The sequence below is a fragment of the Hemitrygon akajei genome, chromosome 3, assembly GCF_048418815.1.
Source record: "Hemitrygon akajei chromosome 3, sHemAka1.3, whole genome shotgun sequence".
NCBI classification, from domain to species: domain Eukaryota; kingdom Metazoa; phylum Chordata; class Chondrichthyes; order Myliobatiformes; family Dasyatidae; genus Hemitrygon; species Hemitrygon akajei.
The window spans coordinates 72,717,343-72,742,100 of record NC_133126.1 but is presented as its reverse complement, the minus strand read 5'-3'; the positions used below and the strand labels follow the sequence as shown (position 1 = coordinate 72,742,100).

Here is a 24,758-nt window from a genome sequence, read left to right as displayed (position 1 = left end):
CATTGTGAAATGTTAACCTGATAGTGATGAATGTTGCTCCTATAACTGTAACTTCATGATATTGTTATCAAAATGCTTACTGCTTTACAATAGGGATATTATATCACAACGTCCCTTCATCACCAAAAGATACCTTGGCATATCTCAGATTCATAACACATTTGAAGGTCTTTGGAAAACAAATTGAATGCTTATCCTGATAATACTTCTTCTTTTCAACTGTCTTTATTTATTAATATTATTTAGTGAATAGGTGTTTCCAGTTCTTCAAGGCATGCTGCCCCAGCAACCCCTGACAAACCCAATTTACTTCAACCTAATCACGGGACTATTTACACTGACCAATTAACCTACCTGGCTCATCTTTGGAATGTGGGAGGAAACCGGAGGACCCAGAGAAAACCATGCATTCCGTGGGGAGGATGTATAGAGACTTCTTACAAAACAACGCCCGAATTAAACACTAAACTCCGGAAAGTCCCAAGCTGTAATAACAAAGCACTAACCGCTACTTTACCTGCTTAACCTTCATGCTGTCCAAGTATTCATGAATGCTTTCAAGTAAATTCCATGCATCTACCCATTTATTCATGACAATAAATATACAAAAGGAGTAATAGTCAAAGAGTGATGGAGCCATATTTTTAGAAGTCCCTTACTTGTGCAATACAGAATGGCAAGTTGAGCAAATGTATTTGAAACAGTGCACTCTTCTTGGCATTGATTTCTATCTAAATAACAGGGAGGTTTTTTATGCTTTGTTCCCAGAAAATACGGTTTTCCATAAATATGACCCAAAAGTCATTACAGAGTTGTGTCAGAAATTAAAAAAGATGAAAGAAATATGAAAGTTAGTGGTATTCAAAAAGGACATACACCAGAACAAAAATGGTTTTATCAATTATCGGCTCTATTTGTTAAATGGCTTTATTAATTAATGATAGAGTATTAAAGAAGGATAACTCAAGTTTAGGGAACCATAACATAGAAGAGATTTTGAGGAAAATATTTTAAAAATATATCAAACATAAATTAAGAAAAAAACATACAATTGCACAAACAGAATAGAGAAAAGCAATGCATCATATGATCAATATGAAAGAACAGAAGTGAATGTAATAAAGCTATACAAAATAAAAACAGGAGTTTGTGTAGATTTTAGAAATTCACAAGATGAGCATTGATCCTCCAATTAATTCCAGAGCCTTGATTGCTATGTAAAGTTGACAGAAAAGTTAAGCAAGTGGTTTGAATTTATCTTCAATATAAAGGATAGATTAACATTCCAGATACAGCTCTAAGATCAGGTACTGAAAAACAAACTCAGGAAAATTACAATCACCATGTCATAACTTCATCTTAAGTGACCAGAGAAACAGATACTGTGCGCTTAAAATATCCAAAATTCCTTAGATTTTCAAAAGGTTCCATTAGATCAAACAACAGCAAATGTAACTCTTTTATTCAAATAAGGAAGGAGTCAGAATACAGGAATCTGCAGGTCAGTTAGCTCAATATCTATGTTAAGGGGAAATGCTTGAAGCTATTACTAAAACATTAGAACAAAGAACTTTAAATACAAAGAAATTGGACAAAGTGAGCACGATTATGTGAAAAGTGAAATCATGTTCAGCTGCTTACTAGAGGCTTTGAAGTAGTAACATATGTAGTGGATAAGGTATCCCTGTGGATTAGGCAGACCCTCACATTTTCAGATGGCATTTGATAAGGTGTCATGTAATAGATTACTGCAGAAATTGAAAGCATAGCAGGGAATGTACTGAGCATGGATGGATGACAGACACAATCAAGTGGAAAACATCATTCTTCAAAATCTTGCATTAAAATACAAACTCATAAAAGCACCATATGCTATAAATATAAGCATGATCTCTTTTTTTAAAAAAAAGAGTCAGAGTCAAACTATATTATGATAGATCCATTATTACAAATAGGACAATCCATAATAACTGTCTGGAAATAATATTGCAGGATAAAAAGCAGGAACAATTTACTTGGTAGATACAGCCATTCCAAGTGCACATCATATAGAATTCACTAAGTGAAAAAGACCAGAAATACACTGAATTAAAAGAGGAAATTGAAAGACGATGGAACAGGAACAGCGTATACATTGTCCTGACATTAGTATCTACAACTGGTATCATTTCAAAGTCACAACAGCAATAAACAATTAGGCCTACACAGCAATATTTATGTATATCTCCAGAAAGCCACATTACCAAACCACAACAAGAATAATCCAATAGTTCAGAGGATTTGAGAAATGAGTGTGCTTAGCTATGCCTGTACCTCAGGTTTTATCAGCTTCAGCTGAGAAAAAAATAAAATAATAATAAAGAACAAAAAGAACATTATCACATTAAACCGAGGCATTTTCCAGGGCGACTTTCTAAGCCCAACATGACTTTGTCTACCTTTAAACCTGCTCTCTAACTTATTCGATCAGACAAAACTAGAGTATCAAATCAGAAACAACTAAATTATACCTTGACACACCTACTACACATTTGAATTTATATACTCCTTCATCCAATTAATTCAAACAGCAGAACTACTTTTGAAAGTCAAAGTCCCATGAACTTTGGACTAGATAATTGCAGAACATTAAACATAAAAAAGGTGCAATAGAGCTAGTAGAATATAAGCCCTGGGAATCAGCCTCTGGCCATCACACGATCAATGCCTTCCAGGCTTTGGTGAGCCGGCTTACAGAAATACATTCAGGTTTACTCTGCCTATCTACAATAAACGTCTTTTCGCACTGTTCCAAAACATGGAACAGGACACTGGAAGGGAGAGGGGGGGCTTAAAGGGGAGCTGATGTGCATCACGGCAGACTAACATGAACGAGGTAGAATGTAGGTCAACCGGAATGCAAGAAATATTAGATGGAGTGCCAACTACAGGTACACTACGATGAGCGGTGTAATAGTTGTAAAAGAACTGAGTTTACTGAGGAGGGTGGAACACTGCTGAGACACCGACTGGGAATAAAATCACCTAGCACTCGCAGCAGCTGCCCATATGCCCACTCAGTTGTGGAGGACTGCAGGTCCTCTTTTTGGAGCTGTTCTGAGTCCCAGCAGGACCGGTGGGAGACAAACGTGCCAACACTCACCTGTCAGGGAGGCCCTCAGAACAGCCTTTAAGGAATGGTGAAACCACTAGCAAAGGCCATTGGACTGCGGGTGATATGCTATGGTGTGATGCAATTTAACTTTGAGGTTCTGGCCATTGTGGTCCAGAGGTCTGACATGGTATTGGAAGAAATATCAGATGGAGTGAACCAAGTGACCGAGAGCTGATGAATGCATGAGCCACGTCCACAGCAGTTATCGATACTAGAGGAACAACCTCTGGCCACCAGGTAGTTCAGTCCACCATGACAAAGATACATGCAAAATGGTTTAAACCCTGCCCATCAGCTCTAGCAAACCTGCCCACAAGCATATTATCCCTATCATTTTGGTAGAGGTCATACCTTCCCCATAAGAGATCCCAATAATACAGAAATCTGATAACCCGTCCCTACACCAGTTTCTCAGCCCCACATTCATCTGCCAAATCATCTTACCATCACTGGCACATGGCACAGGCAGCAATCCAGAGATCCCTACCCTGGAAATCCTATTTTTCAGCTTTTCACCTAACTCAGTATATTCTACCTTCAGAACCTCTTCCCTTTTCCTATCTATGTCACTGGTACAAATATGTACCTCAACTTTCGGCTGTTCACTCTCTCGCTTTAGAATGCTGTGGGCCCGATCCAAGATATCTCTGACCCTGGCACCTGAGGCAATGTACTATCTGGACGTCTCTTTCATGTCCACAGAATATCATATCTACTCCTCTAACTATGGAATCTGCTATCACTACAGCAGTGCTCTTCTCCCCCCACCTCCCCTTCTGAGCCGCAGAGCCAGACTCAGTGCCAGAGACCTGGCAGTTGTGGCTTTCCTCTGCTACATTATTCCACCACCCCCCACCACCCTCCAACAGTATCCAAAGTGGTATACCTGTTGCTGAGGGGAACAGCCACAGGGGTAATCTGCACTGGTTGCTTATTTCCTTTCCCCCTCTTGATGTCACTCTGGGTCCAGCACCTTGGGTATAACTACTTCTCTGTATGTCCTGTTGATCAACCACACAGCCTCCTGAATGATCCAGAGTTCATCCAGTTCCAGCTCCAATTCACAGACTGAAAGAAACTGCAGCTGGATAAACTTCTTGCAGATGTAGTTGTCTGGGGCACTGGAGGTCTCCCTACTTCTCCATATCATGCATGAAAAGCATTCCACTAATCTGCCTGGAGTCCCCACTGCGGGAGTAGGGGAGGGGAAAGGAAGGAAAAATTAAATGAAAAACTGACTTACAGCTTTCACCACTCTATGCTGGAACCTCTAGGAGCCAAAGCCTCAGCTCCCCACTCTAACACAGGCCCATTCACACAATGGCCACCACTTAAACCCACCTTTTTTTCCATTGACCCTTGTCAACTGTCTAATTATGCACAAGCCAACATCTAGTTAGGAACTGTAGCATGCAGAATGTCCAGACTGCCTCCGCTCACTTCCTTTGAACTCTCGCTCCGTTATGCAATCCAACACCTCCTCAGGAATTGTGGCATGCCAAATGTCCTGACAGCCTCTGGCTGCTTCTTTTGAATTGTCTCTCCTGCTACACAATCCAACATCTTAACAATGTAGAGGTGGCCGCATCAGAAGCACCAAACACAATAGATGACCCTAGCAGATTTGCAGATGAAGTGCTTGGGGTCTTGAGCGGAGGTGAATGAGCATGTGTAACACTTTGGCCACTTGCAGGGATAAGTGCTAGTGAGTCACAGAGGAAGCAGTCCCTGCGGGAAAGGGGGAGGGAGGAAGTAAAGGCAGGTTTTGTAGTAGGATCCCTTTGGAGATGGTAGAAATTGAGTAGGAGGATATGTTAGATGTGGGGACTCATGGGGTTGTAGGTAAAGGCAAGAGGAGCACTATTGCTGTCAAGGTGGTGGGAAGATGGGATGAGTGTGGATATTCTGGAAATGGGGGGAGATATGGATGAGGGAAGAATCTATGCTGCAGGAAGGGAAACCATCTATTATGTCCTGGAGAGGAAATTTGCATCCTGGGAACAAATGAATGTAGATGACGCAACTGAGAAAACGGAATAGGATTTTTACAGGAGGTAGGGTGGAAAAGGTATAGTCAAGATAGCTGTGGGAATCGCTAGTTTTATAAAAGATGTCGGTCGACAGTTTGCCAACAGAGAGAAGTGGGGAGGGTCAGAGAGGGACCGAGTGAATTTAAGGGGTAGGGTGGAATTTAGAGGCAAATTTGATGAAATAGATAAGCTCAGCATAGGTGCAAGAAACATCACCAATGTAGTCATCGACGTAGTGGAGGAAGCGTTTGGGAGTATTACTGGGGATGGCTTGTAAAATGGAATGTTCTAAATAGCCAACAAAAAGGCAGGCATGGCTGGGATCCATGCAGGTGTCCATGGCTACCCCTCGAGTCTGGAGAAAGTGCAAGGTATCAAAGGAAACATTTTTGAGGGTGAGGACCAATTCAGGCAGATGGGTGGTGGTGGAGGGGAAAGGTTGGTTCTTTTATTGAGAAATAAACAGAGAGCTTTAAGGCCTTCTTGATGGGGATAGAAGTGTATAAGGACTGGACATCCTTGGTGAAACTGAGGCGGTCAGGGCCAGGGAATCGAGGAGATTGAGAGCACAAGAAGTGTTGGGGATGTAGGTGGGAAGGGACTGAACCAAGGGGAACAGAATGGAGTTGAGGCATGAGGACACCAGATCATTATACTGATCTGTAAAATACTGCAGATGGAATGAGGGTCTGCGAACCATTTTGGTATCATATTGCAGGAAGAACAAGAAAGCGTAATGTAAAGAGTTAGTAGAATGGTCCTCATTAGTATAGTGATTGATTAGTATCCCTGCCTCACAGCTGGATACATCCTGAACTTGGGTACTTCTGTGTGGTTTGCACATTCTCACTGTGATGCCAGTTTCCTCCAGGTGACCCAATTTCCTCCCACATTCTAAAGATATGCAGGTCAGTAATTTAATTAATCTCTCTAAACTACCCCTAAGAGTGTAGATGAGCGGTTGGGGGTGGGATGCTGAAGGAATATGGGAAAAATTTAAAAATGGGATTAACATATAATTACTATAAAATAGATGACTGACTGTCAGTGGAGGCTCAATGGGCTCAATGGGCCCAAAGGCCTGTTGCTGAGCTATATTTCTCTACAACTATGTGGCCTTCAGTAATCTGAATAGACTTGAAAAGCTGAATCTCTCTCTTTAGTAGGGAGGTCTGACTGGTGAATTGATGGAAATGTTCCAAACACTGATCTCTCTATTGGCAGAAGTGCTGAGAACCAAAGGACACAAACTTAAAGTGATTGGCTAAACAGCCAGAGCTGACATGAGGAAATATTTTCACACAGCAAGTAACTCCTTAAGGAGATTTAAACAACATTTTCAAAAGTGATACAGAGAAGAAAAAAGAAACACAGGGTCCATCCGAAATGGCCAAGAAATGAAATTGACCAGAAATGTTTTTCCAGAGAGCTGGACTGGATTCAATAGGCTGAATGACCTTTCTCCAGGCCTCAACATTTGTTGAAAAATGACTATCCTGTTTGTAGTGAGGCACACAAACTGCTATACAAGGCAAGCGACACAAAGATTGATTTCTATGTGCAAAGCTTCTAATACATAACCAATGGATCTCCATTAGTCTATCAGTGTATACTGGAGGGTTTTATAGCAAACAGGCATGACATTCTCATCTCAAATGACCAAATTATCAGGATGGGTAACACACATAATATGCTGGAGGAACTCAGCAGGTCAGACAGTTACTACGGAAATGAATAAACAGTCGATGTTTTGGACTGAGACCCTTCATCAGGACTGGAAAGGAAGTGGGAAGAAGATTAAGGAGCTGGTGGGAGGGGAAGGAGTACAAACTAGTTGGTGATTAAAGAAGCCAGGTGGGTGGGAAACAGGGGAAATACAGTAAGAAGCTGAGAGGAGAAAAGGTAAAGGGCTGGAGAAGAAGGAATTTGATAGAAGAGAAAAGTGGACCATGGGAGAAAAGGAGGGAGGAGGGGCACCAGGGGTAGGTGATAGGCAGATTAGGAGAAGGGAAGAGGTGGGGGAGGGGCAGAGTGGGGAATTGAGGAGGGAAGGGGAAGGGGGATAAATTACTGGTAGTTAAGGGAAATCGTTGCTCATGCCCTCAGGTTGGAGGCTACCTAGACAGAATTTGAGGTGCTGCTGCTCCAACTCATCGTGGCCTGGCTTCTTCCCATTTACGTTTCAATACTGATGAAGGGCCTCGGCCTGAAAAGTTGACAGTTTATTCATTCTCAAAGGTGCTGCTTGACCTGCTGAGTTCCTCCAGCATTTTGAGTGTGTTGCTCTGAATTCCCAACACCTGCAGAATGTTTTGTGCTTATTATCAAAATGGGTGCAGGTTTTACATTAAGTTATGAAATGATTTAGGGGAATGGATCATGAAGTGGATTGAAACAAAATAATGTCTGATGAGTTATTAACGGCTAAGGAATTCTGTGGTTTGACTATGCCTGGAGCTTCAGAATAGCTAGTAATAAGATGTGGCTCACAACACCAGGGACCTGGGTTCAATGCTCATCAAGGGTGCTGTCCATTCTCCCTACAATCACATGGGTTTCTTCTGGGTGGTGTGGCTTCACCCACATCCCACAGACATCCAAGCTGGTAGGTCAACTTGCCACTACAAATTGTCCAAAGCAAATCACACAGCACAAAAATGGTCCCTTCAGTCCCACTTAGTCCATCCACGCTGACTGTGAGGCCTTTCCTATCTCAGTAACTCTTCAACATCACATATGCCTTTAGCCCCAGATGCTCACCATTATCTGTGTGAAAAACATATCCTCTGCTTTCCTTTCGATTTCTCCTCCATCTTAAACTGTGCTTGATCTAGATGCCCCTGCCTTACCTTAGGGAGAAAAGACTATTCTGCTTTATTTCTATGCCTCATAATTTTGTAAAGCTTTACAAAGCCATCCCTCAGCCTCCTACATTCCACTGAGAATATACACAGCCTATCTAATCTCTTCTCATAACAGCCCTCCGTTTCTAGGGAATACCCTGATAAATCTCTTCTGCATGCTTTTTAATGGGACTGCCACTGTGCTGTATCTATAAATCTATGACATGGACAAATTATAGTGGAAATAATAAGAAATTGTGGTTAACAACAGGAAAATAGCAGGGGGTAGAAGAGTTAGATAAATGACTGAGGACAATAAGCACTGAGAGAAGTGATACATAGAAACATAGAAAATAGGTGCAGGAGTAGGCCATTCGGCTCTTTGAGCCTGCACCACCATTCAGTATGATCATGGCTGATCATCCAACTCAGAACCCTGTACTTGCTTTCTCTCCATACCCCCTGATCCCTTTAGCCACAAGGGCCATATCTAACTTCCTCTTAAATATAGCCAATGAACCGGCCTCAACTGTTTCCTGTGGCAGAGAATTCCACAGATTCACCACTCTCTGTGTGAAGAAGTTTTTCCTCATCTCGGTCCTAAAAGGCTTCCCCTTTATCCTTAAACTGTGACCCCTTGTTCTGGACTTCCCCAACATCGGAAACAATCTTCCTGCATCTAGCCTGTCCAATCCCTTTAGAATTTTATACATTTCAATAAGATCCCCCCTCAATCTTCTAAATTCCAGAGAGTATAAGCTTAGTCGATCCAGTCTTTCTTTACATGAAAGTTCTGCCATCCCAGGAATCAATCTGGTGAACCTTCTTTGTACTCCCTCTATGGCAAGAATGTCTTTCCTCAGATTAGGGGACCAAAATTGCACACAATACTCTAGGTGCGGTCTCACCAAGGCCTTGTACAACTGCAGTAGAATCCTCCCTGCTCCTGTACTCAAATCCTTTTGCTATGAATGCCAACATACCATTTGCCTTTTTCACCGCCTGCTGCACCTGCATGCCCACTTTCAATGACTGGTGTACAATGACACCCAGGTCTCATTGCACCTCCCCTTTTCCTAATCGGCCACCATTCAGATAATAATCTGTTTTCCTGTTCTTGCAACCAAAGTGGATAACCTCACATTTATCCATATTAAATTGCATCTGCCATGAATTTGCCCACTCACCTAACCTATCCAAGTCACCCTGCATCCTCTTAGCATCCTCCTCACAGCTAACACCGCCACCCAGCTTCGTGTCATCCGCAAACTTGGAGATGCTGCATTTAATTCCCTCGTCTAAATCAATATATATAATTATATATATAATTAATATATATTGTAAACAACTGGGGTCCCAGCACTGAGCCTTGCGGTACCCCACTAGTCACAGCCTGCCGTTCTGAAAAGGTCCCGTTTACTCCTACTCTTTGCTTCCTGTCTGCCAACCAATTCTCTATCCACATCAATACCATATCCCCAATACCGTGTGCTTTAAGTTTGCACACTAACCTCCTGTGTGGGACCTTGTCAAAAGCCTTTTGAAAATCTAAATATACCACATCCACTGGCTCTCCCCTATCCACTCTACTAGTTACATCTTCAAAAAATTCTATAAGATTCGTCAGACATGATTTTCCTTTCACAAATCCATGCTGACTTTGTCCGATGATTTCACCTCTTTCCAAATGTGCTGTTATCACATCTTTGATAACCGACTCTAGTATTTTCCCCACCACCGACGTCAGACTAACCGATCTATAATTCCTCGGTTTTTCTCTCCCTCCTTTTTTAAAAAGTGGGGTTACATTAGCCACCCTCCAATCTTCAGGAACTAATCCAGAATCTAAGGAGTTTTGAAAAATTATCACTAATACATCCACTATTTCTTGGGCTACTTCCTTAAGCACTCTGGGATGCAGACCATCTGGCCCTGGGGATTTATCTGCCTTTAATCCCTTCAATTTACCTAACACCACTTCCCTACTAACATGTATTTCCCTCAGTTCCTCCATCTCACTGGACCCTCGGTCCCTTACTATTTCCGGAAGATTATTTATGTCCTCCTTAGTGAAGACAGAACCAAAGTAGTTATTCAATTGGTCTGCCATGTCTTTGCTCCCTATGATCAATTCACCTGTTTCTGACCGTAAAAGACCTACATTTGTCTTGACCAATCTTTTTCTTTTCACGTATCTATAAAAGCTTTTACAGTCAGTTTTTATGTTCCCTGCCAGCTTTCTCTCAATCTTTTTTCCCTTTCCTAATTAAGCCCTTTGTCCTCCTCTGCTAGTCTCTGAATTTCTCCCAGTTCTCAGGTGTGCCGCTTTTTTTTGCTAATTTATATGTTTCTTCTTTGGACTTGATACTATCCCTAATTTCCCTTGTCAGCCACGGGTGCACTACCTTCCCTGGTTTATTCTTTTGCCAAACGGGGATGAACAATTGTTGTAGTTCATCCATGCGATCTTTAAATGCTTGCCATTGCATATTCACCATCAACCCTTTAAGTATCATTTGCCAGTCTACCTTAGCTAATTCACGTCTCATACCTTCAAAGTTACCCTTCTTTAAGTTCAGAACCTTTCTTTCTGAATTAACTATGTCACTCTCCATCTTAATGAAGAATTCCACCATATTATGATCACTCTTACCCAAGAGGCCTCGCACAACAAGATTGCTAACTAACCCTTCCTCATTGCTCAATACCCAATCTAGAATGGCCTGCTCTCTAGTTGGTTCCTCGACATGTTGGTTCAGAAAACCATCCCACATACATTCCAAGAAATCCTCTTCCTCAGCACCCTTACCAATTTGGTTCACCCAATCTATATGTAGATTGAAGTCACCCATTATAACTACTGTTCCTTTATTGCACGCATTTCTAATTCCCGGTTTAATGCCATCCCCAACCTCACTGCTACTGTTAGGTGGCCTGTACACAACTCCCACCAGCGTTTTCTGCCCCTTAGTGTTATGCAGCTCTACCCATATCGATTCCACATCCTCCAGGCTAATGTCCTTCCTCTCTATCTCCTCTCTAACCAGCAATGCTACCCCACCTGCTTTTCTTTCCTGTCTATCCCTCCTGAATATTGAATATCCCTGGATGTTGAGCTCCCATCCTTGGTCACCCTGGAGCCATGTCTCTGTGATCCCAACTATATCATATTCATTAATAACTATCTGAACATTCAATTCATCCACCTTGTTACGAATGCTCCTCACATTGACACACAAAGCCTTCAGGTTTGTTTTTACAACATTCTTAGCCCTTATACAATTATGTTGAAAAGTGGCCCTTTTTGCTTTTTGCCCTGGATTTGCCTGCCTGCCACTTTTACTTTTCACCTTACTACTTTTTGCTTCTACCCTCATTTTACACTCCTCTGTCTCTCTGCACTTGTTCCCATCCCCCTGCCACATTAGTTTAAATCCTCCTGAACAGCGGTAGCAAACGCTCCCCCTAGGACATTGGTTCCAGTCCAGCCCAGGTGCAGACCGTCCTGTTTCTACCGGTCCCACCTCCCCCAGAACTGGTTCCAATGCCCCAGAAATTTGAATCCCTCCCCCTTGCATCATTTTTCAAGCCACGTATTCACCTGAAATATCCTCCTATTTCTACTCTGACTAGCACATGGCACTGGTAGTAATCCAGAGATTATTACCTTCATGGTCCTACTTTTTAGTTTATCTCCTAACTCCCTAACTTCACCTTGTAGGACCTCATCCCGTTTTTTACCTATATTGTTGGTACCTACGTGCACCACGACCACTGGCTGTTCACCCTCCCATTCCAGAATGTCCAGATAGATTTGAGTGTTGGGTTGGAAGCAGGAAGGCAATGACTATATAGAATATGGGCTAGCTGTTGTGCAAAAGGAAGAACCTGGGAATGGGCAAGGAAAAATGAAAGTCTCAGAATTGAAATGGGAGAGGGACTATGTACAATGTATTGGAAACAAATGAAATTACACGTATAAATGGACATGAAGAAATAGCAGGGGGTTAATGTTTAGGACATCATAGAAGGAGAAGAGGTTAAGAAAAAAAGCACTGAAACTTGGCCTGCTGAGTATCTCAAGTATTTATTTTATGAATGAAACTCTTCCAAAATAAATAGCAATTTAGTGCAAAACCAAGCATTATGCACAACAAGAAGAATACCTAATAGATAGAAGGCACAAAAATCAGCTACAAGGATACTTTTAAGTAAACTAACAAATCTTAAACAGCTGTGAAACAACAAAGATGTAAGAAAATTAAGTGGCCTTTAACTTTGGAAAAAGTTTAGGAAGTTAAAGATCAACGCAGGATGGTGATTTATATTCACGTAGAATGGGGTCATGAAAGTAATTAAACAGAACAGACCTCCAGTCTGATATTTTTCCCCACTCATTTACAGGACATGGGAGTCATTGTCAGGACCATGATTTTAAACCAAAATTCCAAATTAAAAATCAATATAATAATGCAAAAGTGTTGAGAGTGGCATCTTTCTCATTCACCAACTGCTTCACAAACCCCATTCCCACCCCAACCCATCCTACTGTTTATTAATAAGAGCCTAATTTCTGGGAACAGGGTGCAATTCAATAAAAACTAACAATTAAACTAAATTAACACAGAAGCTTGGTATTAATAAACTAATCACAGTAAACTGGTCAGACATCATCTTCTACAATAAGACAACATAGCTACCTATCATTGACATCCATTGGCACCATTATTGAGCCTCCCGGTAACAATATCTTGGGCTCACTGCTGATGATATTGCAGGAATGGGCCAGAGGCTAGGTATCCTGTGATGAATAACTCACCACCTGACAACTCAAACCTTTATATCACCTACAATGAATGATGGTGTGCAGACAACTAAAAAGCTCTACACAATCATGGACACTGCCACCTTAGAAGCTCATTCCCTCTACTACTATACAAAAGGGTTTGACTATATACAATCTACAAAACGCACTGCACTTATTCACTTTGCTACTTTAACAGCAACCTCTAACACTGAGAAAAATTCTCCAGGGGCACGACAATAGCACCCTCTCGAGGTTCCCCTGTCATATACCATCCTGACCTGGAAATGTTTTGCCATTCCTTCATTATTGCCATGTTGAAAGCATTAACTCATTCTCTTTTATTACAGTGATTACCTTCATGAGCAAGGCAGCAGTGGTTCACAATGATAGCTCATCATCACCTTCTTAAGTGCAAGTGGTGATGGGCAATGTCCAAATAGCAAAACAAACAGTGGTAATGGCTGGATGATGCTGAAAAACCGGCAACAAAATCTGAAAATCTTTTGCTAGCATAATGGTCGCCAGGGAGGTTCTGTGAAATTCATAACAAGCGTTTGTTTTTTTCAGAAACCAGGTGTATTGAGCCTAGTTTACAGCATGGTAGCATTTGTTTATCACTTTATAGCACCAGATGAAAGATCCCACTGCTGCCTGTAAGGAGTTTGTACATTCTGCCCATGACCATGTTGGTTTCCTCTGGGTGCTCTGGTTTCCTCCCACATTTCAAAGACGTACGGTTCAAGTTAGTGAGTTTTAGAGGTGCCACAACAACACCAGAAGCGTGGCAACCATTTGATTTGATGTAAATGATAGATTTCACTATATGGTTCAACATACATGTGATGAATAAAGCTAATTTTTAACCGACTGAGAAAACCAATCATACAAGAAACTGAAGAAGGTTTTCACAGTATGATGCACCAGAGTATCGAAAATTGAAATCCTAGGTCACAGCATGGAAGCTCAGTTCAAGTAAAACATGCAATGCATATTCTGTATCTGTTCAGTTTAGATATTAAAAATAACAATCTTTTTGTTGTTTTATTAAAATTCTGAAAACAGTGAACATTTAATTTTTTTTAAAAGATGAGGAACCATAACTTAACAAGGGGAGGGGAGGAACAAAATGGCATTAAGTAAACACAGAACATACACAAATATTATATTCATATGCGCAGAAATATTCCACCCACACAAAAATGCAGTTGTATGGATAATTTTATTCCTTCCTTTGCCCAATGTTAATAATCATTTAAACATTGGCTTCAACAAGTTACTAAAACAAATTGTAAAAAAAAATGTATTTCCTACTGTTTTGTCCCGGAGCCTTTCCCCATGGATAAGAAAATCATCGCGAGCACAGTCATCCAGATGAACTTTAAAAACAGTGACACAGCTGAGGCCGCCCCCTCCCAGTGGTACCCATCCTCCACTCGAGTCATCACGGGTCATCACCACTGCTCGCACTCGTGCAAAGTAACTATCACTGCAAAAAGAAGGCCAAATAAATATTAGGGTTTTAACCTCAGCAAATTCATTTTCTTATATCCAGCTATAATTTCTTCCCATAACATCCAAAGTTCATAAGTTATAATTATTTACACTAAAGTCTCCTTTAATATAGTTCTGTATCAAGAGTTGGGAAAGAACTTAAACAATTATTCTTAAGCACTTCCTCAGAAAAATATGGCTGAAATCAGGATATTGGCAGAATGGTGGATTACCATAATATTCAACCAATGACGAAGATATAATTTGTAGTAATTATAAGTACGCATAACGTACTGATATTTAAATAGATGTGGGGGCCCTGAGAGTTCCAACTAGTTCTAAGTAATTTTGATGTGTGGTACTCATATAAAGCTGAAAAGGTGTAGAAAACAACATTAAATTAGCATACCTTCCACTTGTAAATTAATACTGGCAAACTATTTTCTACATGAAGAGATTATTTCATGAAAGCTAAAGCATCTGTGCAAACAGCTTAAGTTTACATTCCAGATTCATCATTTTAAATGGTTGTTACTGTGAAAAGCAATCTACTTCTCTCCCCATAAATGGTTGACCTGACCATCATATAAAACTTTGCAAGTAGGAATGCAGTTATTTCTTTTTATACATTCAGCAATATATTTTTTGCCAGTCAAAATTCCTTCCAATACAGTACCATAAACAGCTACAGAATGCCTACAAACTATTGTCAGTACCATACTCAATTTTACCAGAAAGGTCCTTTACCATCTGCTTTTCCTATCTGATGCTTTTAATGAACCCATTCCCTTAGATTTCTAAGAATGGGATTTGTGAAGGAGTACAAGGGCCTCGAAGAAGCACTTGAAACCCTTAATAAGTTATAAGAAGCTGAAATGAACAAAGGGATTTAAATATTTCTGGAAGTGGTAATGATGAGAATAAACAAGCTTTCAGATTCTTGAATGCATTCACCAATAAACATTTTCCAGTTTCTCCTTCTCTTTCTTTGCTTCCTAAGTTATTGGGTAACATTCATATGACAAGACACCCAAACAACAATAATACATATTAAGTAAACAGAATTAACTACCGTAGATGTCGGATTATAAGCTGCTACTTTTTTCCCACATTTTGAACAGCTTTGAACACTGCGGCCTTTACTACGGTGCGGCTAATGCATGTTTTTTTTTCATGCCGCCAAAAACATTTTGCCTCGTAACAGTAGACCAATAAAATTGATGAGTAGTTCACAGAGGTCCAATGAAATTGTACAATAAATCAAGCGCACTTTCACAATTAAATTATTGTAAATCAGTCATTTGTACTCACCCTCATCAACATGGAAAACACTCGAAGAAAAGCATTGTGCTGCCTTTATGGCAGTTATTTAGTTTATAATATTTTCGCTTGGTAATTCATTTGTTAGTATTTTCTAGTTAAAGTTAGAAGTACTACATCCCGGGATGCTATGACGTCACATCCGGTTTCGCCGCGTCTTGTGGGAAATACCGGTTTGCGATAAACGGGAAGGTGGGGGGCGAGCGGCATTAGGCGAGCGCGAAACGCTGCTTTTAAGTTAAAGGCGATCAATAACTTTTCCTGGTAGGCTGCAGTATATATTTTTTTACCAGTCGTTAGGAGATATTGGAATGTATACGCAACGTAATTTGTGTGTTACCGATACGTATGTATATTTAAAAGTAGCTGTGTTACAGGCACGGTTCGAAAAAAAGCATTTGCAATATGTATTTGTTTATGTTATCATATGGATTTAATTAAAAGTTAAAAAATCCTCACGTGTAATATCTTTCTGTGTAAATATCTCATATTACAACGTGGGACACCTGCGGCCTAAAATCCGGTGCGGCTTGTACAAGTACAAAATTGATTTTCTTTCTAAAATTAGAGCCAGCGGCTTTTAATCAGGTGTGCTCTGTAGTGCGAAATCTACGGTACTATGGAGGGGAAGAGATGGCCAATTATATTTTCTGTCTTCTAGCCTCTGATTTTTGCCCAGCTTGAGTCCAAATAATTTTAATCCTATGCCCTCTCATTGAAATATATAATTTTTTACTTCTGCAATGATAACTGTTCAGTGAAAATTGGATTACAAGGTACAACTGCAAGAAAAAGTTTGTGAAACCTTTGTAATTACCGGCTTTCTGCATTAATTACTCATAAAATGTGGTCCGATCTTCATCTAAGCCAAAATAATAAACAAAAACATAATCTGCTTAACCAAATAGACAAAACAATTGTACTTTTCATGTCTTTATTGAACACATTGTTTAATCGTTCACAGTCCAGGCTGGAAAAAGTATGTGAACCCTTGTATTTAATAACTAGTGACACCTCCTCTAGCAACAATAACCTCCACCAAACACTTCCTGTAGCTGCTGATCAGACTTGCACAACAGTGAGAAGGAATTTTAGACCATTCCTCCAAACAAAACTGTCTAAGTTCATCAATATTTCTGGAATACCTTGCATGAACAGCCCTCTTCAGGTCACGCCACAGCATCTCAGTTGAGTTAAGATCTGGAATCTAACTTGATCATTCCAAAACATGAATTTTCTTCTTCTTAAACCATTCTTATTTTGAGTTACTCTGTGGTTCAGATTACTGTCTTGTTGTATCATCCAACTTCTATTAAGCTTCAGGTGACAGATCTCTACTCTGACATTTTCCTGTAAAACATCTCGAATGAATTTTGAATTCATTATTCCGTCAATGACTGCAAGCTATCCAGGCCCTGGGGCAGCAAAGCAACCCCAACCCATCCTTCCACCATGCTTCACAGTTGGGATGAGGTTTTGGTGTTGGTGTGCAGTGCCATTTCTGCCAAAAAGTTCAAGTTTCGTCTCATCCTTCCACAGAATATCGTCCCAAAAGCATTGTGGAACATCCAGGACATATTTTGCTAACTTGAGACATGCAGCAATGTTTTTCTTTTGCAGAGCAGTGGTTTCCTTTGTGGTGTCCTTCCATGAACACCATTCTTGTTCAATATTTTTCTTATAGTGGACACATGAACAGAGACTTTATCAATTTCTAGAGATTTCTGTAGGTCTTTTGCTGTTGCCCTTAGGTTCTTTTTTTTACCTTCAGCATTGCACGTTGTGCTCTTGGTGTGATCTTGGCAGAATGTCCACTCCTAGGGAGACATCAACAGTAATGAATTTCTTCCATTTGCAGACAATTTCTTTTACTGTGGACTAATGAGCACTTAGATCTCTAGAAATGTTTCTGTAGCCTTTTCCAGCTTCGTGCATTGCACCTCTGCAATTTTTTTAAGGTCCTCTGAAACTTGTTTTGATCGAAGCAGGGTGCACATAACCAGATTTTTCTTGTGCACAGCAGGCTGTGCAGTAACCTGACTTTGTGTGTCTTTTTTTAAATTAGGCAGGGCACTTCTGCAACCCACACCTCCACTCTCATCTCATTGATTGGAACACCTGACTCCAAAGAGCTCTTGAGGAAGACTCCAAGAACCCCAGAGGTTCACATACTTTTTTGAACCAAGACTGTGATTGTTTAAATGGTGTACTAAGTATTAATGAGGAAAAATAAAATTGATTGTGTGTTATTAGTTTAGGCAGATTATGTTTGTCAATTATTGTGACTTAGATGAAGATGAGAACACATTTTATGAGTAATTAATGCAGAAAAACTGGTAATTGCAAAGGGTTCACAAACTTTTCTTGCAACCGTTCCTTTTATGACTATCACAAATCATATCTAAAGCCAAGTCAAGGAATGATTAATTTTTGGGAAGCATTTGTACGTTGTTATACGTTAGTGTGTTCAAACTGACGTTAAAGGCATTGTTTTGTTTGGTCATTAATCCATATTACAGCAAAATCATGACACCGACAAACAACTGACTTATGGAATTAGTGCTTTCGAAACAATGGAATTCTCAAACCATAAAATATTTACAAATTTTCAAATCACAAAAAACAAATGGCCACTGAATAATCTATCTTTCCCAAAAAAACTTCATGTGGGGGGGGGGGGGTAGTTACTGCCCATTTGATTTTAAACAATGTGAAAACCAAGCTGCCTCCTTGGTCCACATTCAGCAATGGTATATAGTCAGGTTTAGCACTGATTTCAATAACGAAAAACTATATATTTGGCAAGTAACTGAACATTTCTAGTTTGTCATTTTCATTAATTAAAGGAAAGGAACAGTAGGGCAGAGTCTGCAGATGAAATTTCTAACACTACGTGATGCCTCTCCAAATGCCCTCTTTGGGTAAAGGGCCAAGGAACTAGGAGGGCTGAAATTATTGAAGTAAAAACACTATTCTACATTTCATGAACATTTCTCTATCTTCTCCAACACCTACCTCCATCCCAATAATTATTGCAGAGATTTCTCACATTAATACCTCTAAATCAACAGTACCTAAATCAAATGATCTGTTCATCAATATACTGCTTCTGAGATCTTGGGTGAAAACTTTGTGCTTCAATTCAAACATTATCACATTGACCATGTACTATAAAATACATTTTTAGTGGGGATGTACTGGAAAACATCTTGCAAATATGTGTTTCTTTTTCTAACTCATTTCATATTAATTTATCTCTTCCTGAAAGTGTAATTTAAATATTATTATTCATGCTTGTCCAGAAACAATAACATCAAGCACTCAATACAATTAATAGTATCAACCATTAGAATTTGATATTGGTATCTCATTCCTTCCATAATGAATTATGCTTAACTGTGTCCATGGCAGTTCTGCTTAAAGAGCGAGTAGCATCACAATGAAACTAGGTACAGTCAAATAAATCACATCAATTCACAGCAAGTCCAGGAAACCCAGTAGCCAAATCAATCATTTCAAAAAGCAAGTATGCTATCTTCTTTCAACTACAGCCTAAAAGCTCATTTTTCCTCAGGAGCTTTCCAGCCAACAGCAAATCAGAAACTGAGCACAATAATTGCACTACTGTTTCAATGTTGTACCAAGGTTTATTGATGAAACTATTACATTCAGTTATGCACAACATCCACTTGCAATGATTTATCAGAAGGTTGGGCAAAGAAATAAATGCCAGACACTTTTTTGCCCCATTTTGCTATACTTTAAAAAAATCACAAAATTGCAGAATAAATACAGAAAACAATCGAAGAAACTTAATCTGATTTTAACAGCCACATTAAGTCATCAGGTCTCACTCCAAAGGTATTCCCTTTGCTCTACCATCTATCCCTCATTTTCTCTCCTGACTAAAACTTGCTTTCTCTTTTCTGATAAAATTCAACTATACTCTTATCAGATGTTGCCCAACCCAATGAATGCTTCCAACATTTTCTACTTTGTATTACTTTAGAATTTATTTTTAAACACACTTAACATGGGAATCTTGCTTTCAGTGTTCAAGCAAATGGCTGCTACCACTTTTAGTGATGAGAGATTTCTTAGAAGATGCTTTTAAAACTTAAATAGAGCACAAGCCATGTTCACAGCAAGATAAATAGCATTTTGAACTTCAATTAAAACACACCATATTTAACATTTATGTATCAGTTCAAAGAAGTCAGTTGAACTCCTTGTGCCATCACTTACAACATCATCCAACAACAGGGGTTCACATCTCAATGAATGCTGAAAATACCCTACACCTTTTCTTCATCAATCAGAATAGAACATGCTGTAAATGCCCAGCAAGTTAGGCAACATTTGTAGAAAGAGAAAGTCTTGAAATTTCAGGTTTGAGACCCTTCACAAGTTTAAGTATTTTGATTAAAGGCCTTTGAACTAAAACACCAACTTAATTTACTTTATCACAGATGCCGTCTGACCTGCTGGGCAATCCAGCATTGTCCATTTTTAATTCAAACTTCCCTGGCTTTAAAACTTCTAACATGTTAACATCTCACCCTACTCCACTTAAAATACACACGGGCTGCAGTCACACCCTGCCCATCTCATCCTACAATTGACAGTCATTCTTTCAGCCATCTAAGCCAATCTGAAATTCATTCTTTAAGTCTCTACACCAACTAAAGCTCTTCTTACAAACCAAAAATCATTGACACTATTTTGTCTGATTAGATCTCTGGAAGGAATACAGAAATAGTTTTAAAAAAATGCAAATTCTGTCACCCTTGATTCATTTCTTTCATCAAATGTTCTCTTCCACAATTAATTGAAATGCAACTAGATAACTATGAGTCATTTCCTTCACAAAACTGTACTCTGCAGGCTCCATGTATTTTAATGCTACTAAGTCAGAACATTAGGTTGCTGATAAACACAAGAGGTTAAATGGAAGGCAATGAGAATAATATTCCAATCTGTAATTTCTGAGGAGGTGCCAATGGATGGGGGAGGTGATGGTGGTGGTAGGTGGGTTCTTGGAATAGAAAGGATGATGGTAGCAGAGATAAGAAATTATCTACACGGTTGTTTGCTTGGATTGGAACATATAAAGTGTTACCAAAATTCTTTGCTGAGATCTGCTTTCACTGATACTAATGATCTGAATTTGGACATACAGGGGCATTTTTTAAAACATACAGTCAACACTAAACTTGGAAGAACAGTGAGAGAATAGATAGGCGGGTAAAATGGGCAAACATGTAGATAAGCGTTAATATAAACGGGGATATCTAACGGGAAAAAACAAGGAGGGGCAGAATAATATAAAGAGCACAATTCTAAAGGGGTTGCAGGAACAGAGAGCTGTTACAATCTTTGGAAAGTAGCAAGAGCAGTTTGACAAATTGGTTACAAAGTCAAAAATCCCAGGCTTCGCATAGGTAATATAAAAACAGAAGTTAGGAGCCTCCTTCATAGAGCACTGGCTCAGTCACAAATACAATAATGTATCCAAATCTAGACAAAGTACTCTTACAAGAATGTGAAGGTATTGGAGAGGGTGTAGGAAATATTTACAAAATGGTTTCAGGCACGAGAAAATGGCTGGAGAACAAGGGATATTTCCCCTGGAGCAAGAGACAAACATAGTCTTTGGATTTTAAAACTGATATTCATTAGGGATCTAGTTACAATAGAGCAAACAAACTTGTTCCCATTAGTGATTATCAGGAAACTTACTAAATAAGTGCAGTGAGTAGTTAACATTTAAAATGCAAGGCTATAGAGGCAGATTAAATTGTGACTTTCAAAAAAAATCTGGATTTGAATCTGAACAAAATGAATTGCAGAGGTAAAGAGAAAGGGCGGAGGGGTGGGACTAACTGTACTGTTCTTGCAGTCAGCTAGCATTGATTTAAAAGGCAGAAATGACTTCCCTCTGTGCTAATACCATTCTATTATTATGGCATCCTATACCGACCTCCAAATCTAAAGGATAAGTTTTGGCACCACCCAAGCATCACTTCATTTATGCACTCTCAATTAGTCATGCATTTCTAACCACACTCTGGTCTTTCACAAGGAGTTTTCACTATCCCCCTATCCTTTATGCAACTGAATTTCAACAGTTTAGCCCTTTCCTATCAATAACATATACTTAGTTAATATTTCTAATCTTAACTGGTTACTAGTGCTTGTTTGAAAATACTAATGGACATCAAGCAAGTCCAAGACCAGGTTCAGCTACATTACACTTATACAATTGCTACCCACACATCATCTCAGTCCATAGCACAGAGTGACCTTGTACTTGCCTGCTACTAGATTAGATCTCAATCTATTAAGTCAGTGCTGTGACTAGTATGCAATACATTAAAAGACAACATTCACAAGCATATTCAACTCAATATGATGTTCATCAGTTATACAATGTTCTTGATATTTATTGCTTATTTATTATTTCTTTCCTTTTATATTTGCAGAGGTTGTTGTCTTTTGCACACTGGTTGAACGGCCAAGTTTGTGCAGTCTTTCACTGATTCTATTATAGCTATTATTCTATTATGGATTTATTGAGTATGCCAGTGAGAAAATGAGCTCAGGGTTGTAATGGTGACATATATGCACTTTGATAATAAATTTACTTTGTACACTTGAACATTAGAGCCCTTATGGACAGACCAGCAGTAAGAGATCTGAAGGTTGCTCTGTGATTACAGCTCAGGAATATTGACATTGTAATCACCACCCTGAGTGATAGATCAAGAACCATTAATTTAAAGTGGTGGGCAAACAATCAAAAGCTACAGGAGATAATCAACTCAAAAGAATAAAGTTGTATTGTATGTTCTTCCAGAAAGGCAAATGGTTCCACCTTGGCCTTCATTCTGCCTTTACCATCACCCCTGGCAGAGCGTTCAAAGCACTCACCACTCTGTGTAAAAAAAAACTTACCTCCGACATCCTTCCTATATCGTCCCCCAATCACCTTAAAATTATGCCCCTAGTATAAGCCCTTTCCACCTTGGGAAATATTACCTTTTATTATCTTCACCCCTTCTTTATTTCTTTCAAGGTATTAAGACAAAGTCCCATCTTCCTTTATCCACTTAGATAAACAAGGAAAAATTACAAAAAAGAAAATCAAATTTTTGACTGGAAAAGGACTGTTTGCACCTAAACTGCTGATGGGTGGTTAAATATCACTGTTCTCTAATTCAAATCTCTCATGCTAAAGTGAACATTATTTCTCAAATTCAGCCACTGAGAAAACCTTGTGATTCATTTCCTGCTCTGAACTTTTATTTCAGTTTCTTTCAAGCACACCACTGATTGCTGCATACGAGCACATTAGGAGATGAAGAGATTAAAAATAAAACCAATGCAAAGAGATGGCTTAGTCTAAAACAAAATTTATGCATTAAGCCCAAGATGTAGAATGGGAATGGGGCAGAGCATGTTGTGACAAAAAAGATAATCATCTGTAGCTCTCATTGTTTTCAAACTGCAAGCAACACAAACCACTACTATAGATCTATAGATGCTAGCTGCACCTTAACAAGCCAGGTATATGGGTATCTGGACCCTATAAATTAAAATACCACAGTAAATATTGGAACTAGAATCTCAAAAACAAAAGAAAGATTAAAATTGTTAAATGTAAACAAATATTGCATTAAATACAATTTTGCCCAAATTCTTATGAAGCAACATTACTCTTAAGTTTCAAGGTAACTGCAATTACTTGGTTTTTGCTAATTCCTAAAACTGAAAGGTGATTAAAGTACTTTGAGTCCTCCAGTATCTTGTGTTGCTCCAGATCCCAGCACTTGCAGTCTTATGGGTCATCAATCATGATCTGTAATTGAGAACCCATTGGTAAATAAAGCTATGATCGTGTTTCATATAAACTTGCTTCTAGTAACAATACTTTTACTGAAATAACCTAAAAATGAGCAGAGGTTTGCACCTTCAGGATCTCATTCAGCAAACTAATTGTTTACTTGAAAAATTTACAACCTTTAAACTACTGAAAAGATTATCTTTACTTCCAAATATTATAGCATTGTTTATTTAATCTATTATTGTAAGCAGTTTACATGCACTATAATTTCTTCAACAGTACACAACACACTCACACACACAGAGCAGTGGGTGCTTGAAAAGCACAACAGGGGAAATGGTGAAGCGGTTTCAATGGCAGCACTGAAGAGGCATATACAATGTCAGGACAGGATATTGATCCCCTGCAGGCAGATGTAATTGGCATCACGGTCAACACAGATCTGGATTGAAGGGTGTTTTCCTCTGCTGGATGGTTCCATGTAATACTCAGTGATATTTTGAACATTTTAGCATTTTTTTTGCTTCTAATCAATGTTATTACATGGCACAAATAGGAAACATCTCCTTCTCTCCCTTTGGATTCTATTTTCATTGCACAACATTACTGGTTCAGTTATAATCATGCCCAAGATATCTTTGAAACTAATTTAATTTGTTATACATCACTATTAAAAGTCTGACTAATTACAACATAAAACAAGACTCACTTTGAAGTGTCAATTCAGACTCTTGCCAGTACAAATTAAGATCTCCAAAGTCGAATTTCCAATATAACCCAACAGCTCCAACTAAATGCCAATAGAAGTGAAAAGTTCCTTAAATCTGGACCTGTAGATTATGTTTTGCCTGCTGCATTAGTAGTAATCTACATTTCTTCTAACCTTTATCCATCTTAAATCTTATGCTTAAAAATGGAATTGAAATGAATTCGGTTAAAATGTATTAAACCACGTGCTACCAAAAGGAGAACTGGATGCTGCCTGGTTTAGAGAGTATGCATTATGATCAGAGATTAAGGGAGCTAGGACTTACTCTTTGGAGAGAAGGAGGATGAGAGGAGACATGATAGAGGTATACAAGATATTAAGAGGAATAGATAGAGCAGACAGCCAGCGCCTCTTCCCCAGGGCACCACTGCTCAATACAAGAGGACATGGCTTTAAGGTAAGGGGTGGGAAGTTCAAGGGGGATATTAGATAAAGGATTTTTTTTTACTCAGAAAGTGGTTGGTGCGTGGAATGCACTGCCTGAGTCAGTGGTGGAGGCTG

General features: G+C 39.3%; 1 protein-coding gene across 2 annotated transcripts in view; it reads right to left on the bottom strand.

The window, feature by feature from the left end:
• The window catches only part of spred1 (sprouty related EVH1 domain containing 1), a 122,310-nt gene that overhangs the window by 53,142 nt on the left and 44,410 nt on the right, over positions 1 to 24,758 (bottom strand). For both annotated transcript variants that reach the window (XM_073040113.1, XM_073040114.1), the window contains exon 2: positions 14,146 to 14,320. In XM_073040113.1, coding sequence (XP_072896214.1) covers positions 14,146 to 14,320 — 175 coding nt within the window. The remainder of the gene's footprint in view (positions 1 to 14,145; positions 14,321 to 24,758) is intronic.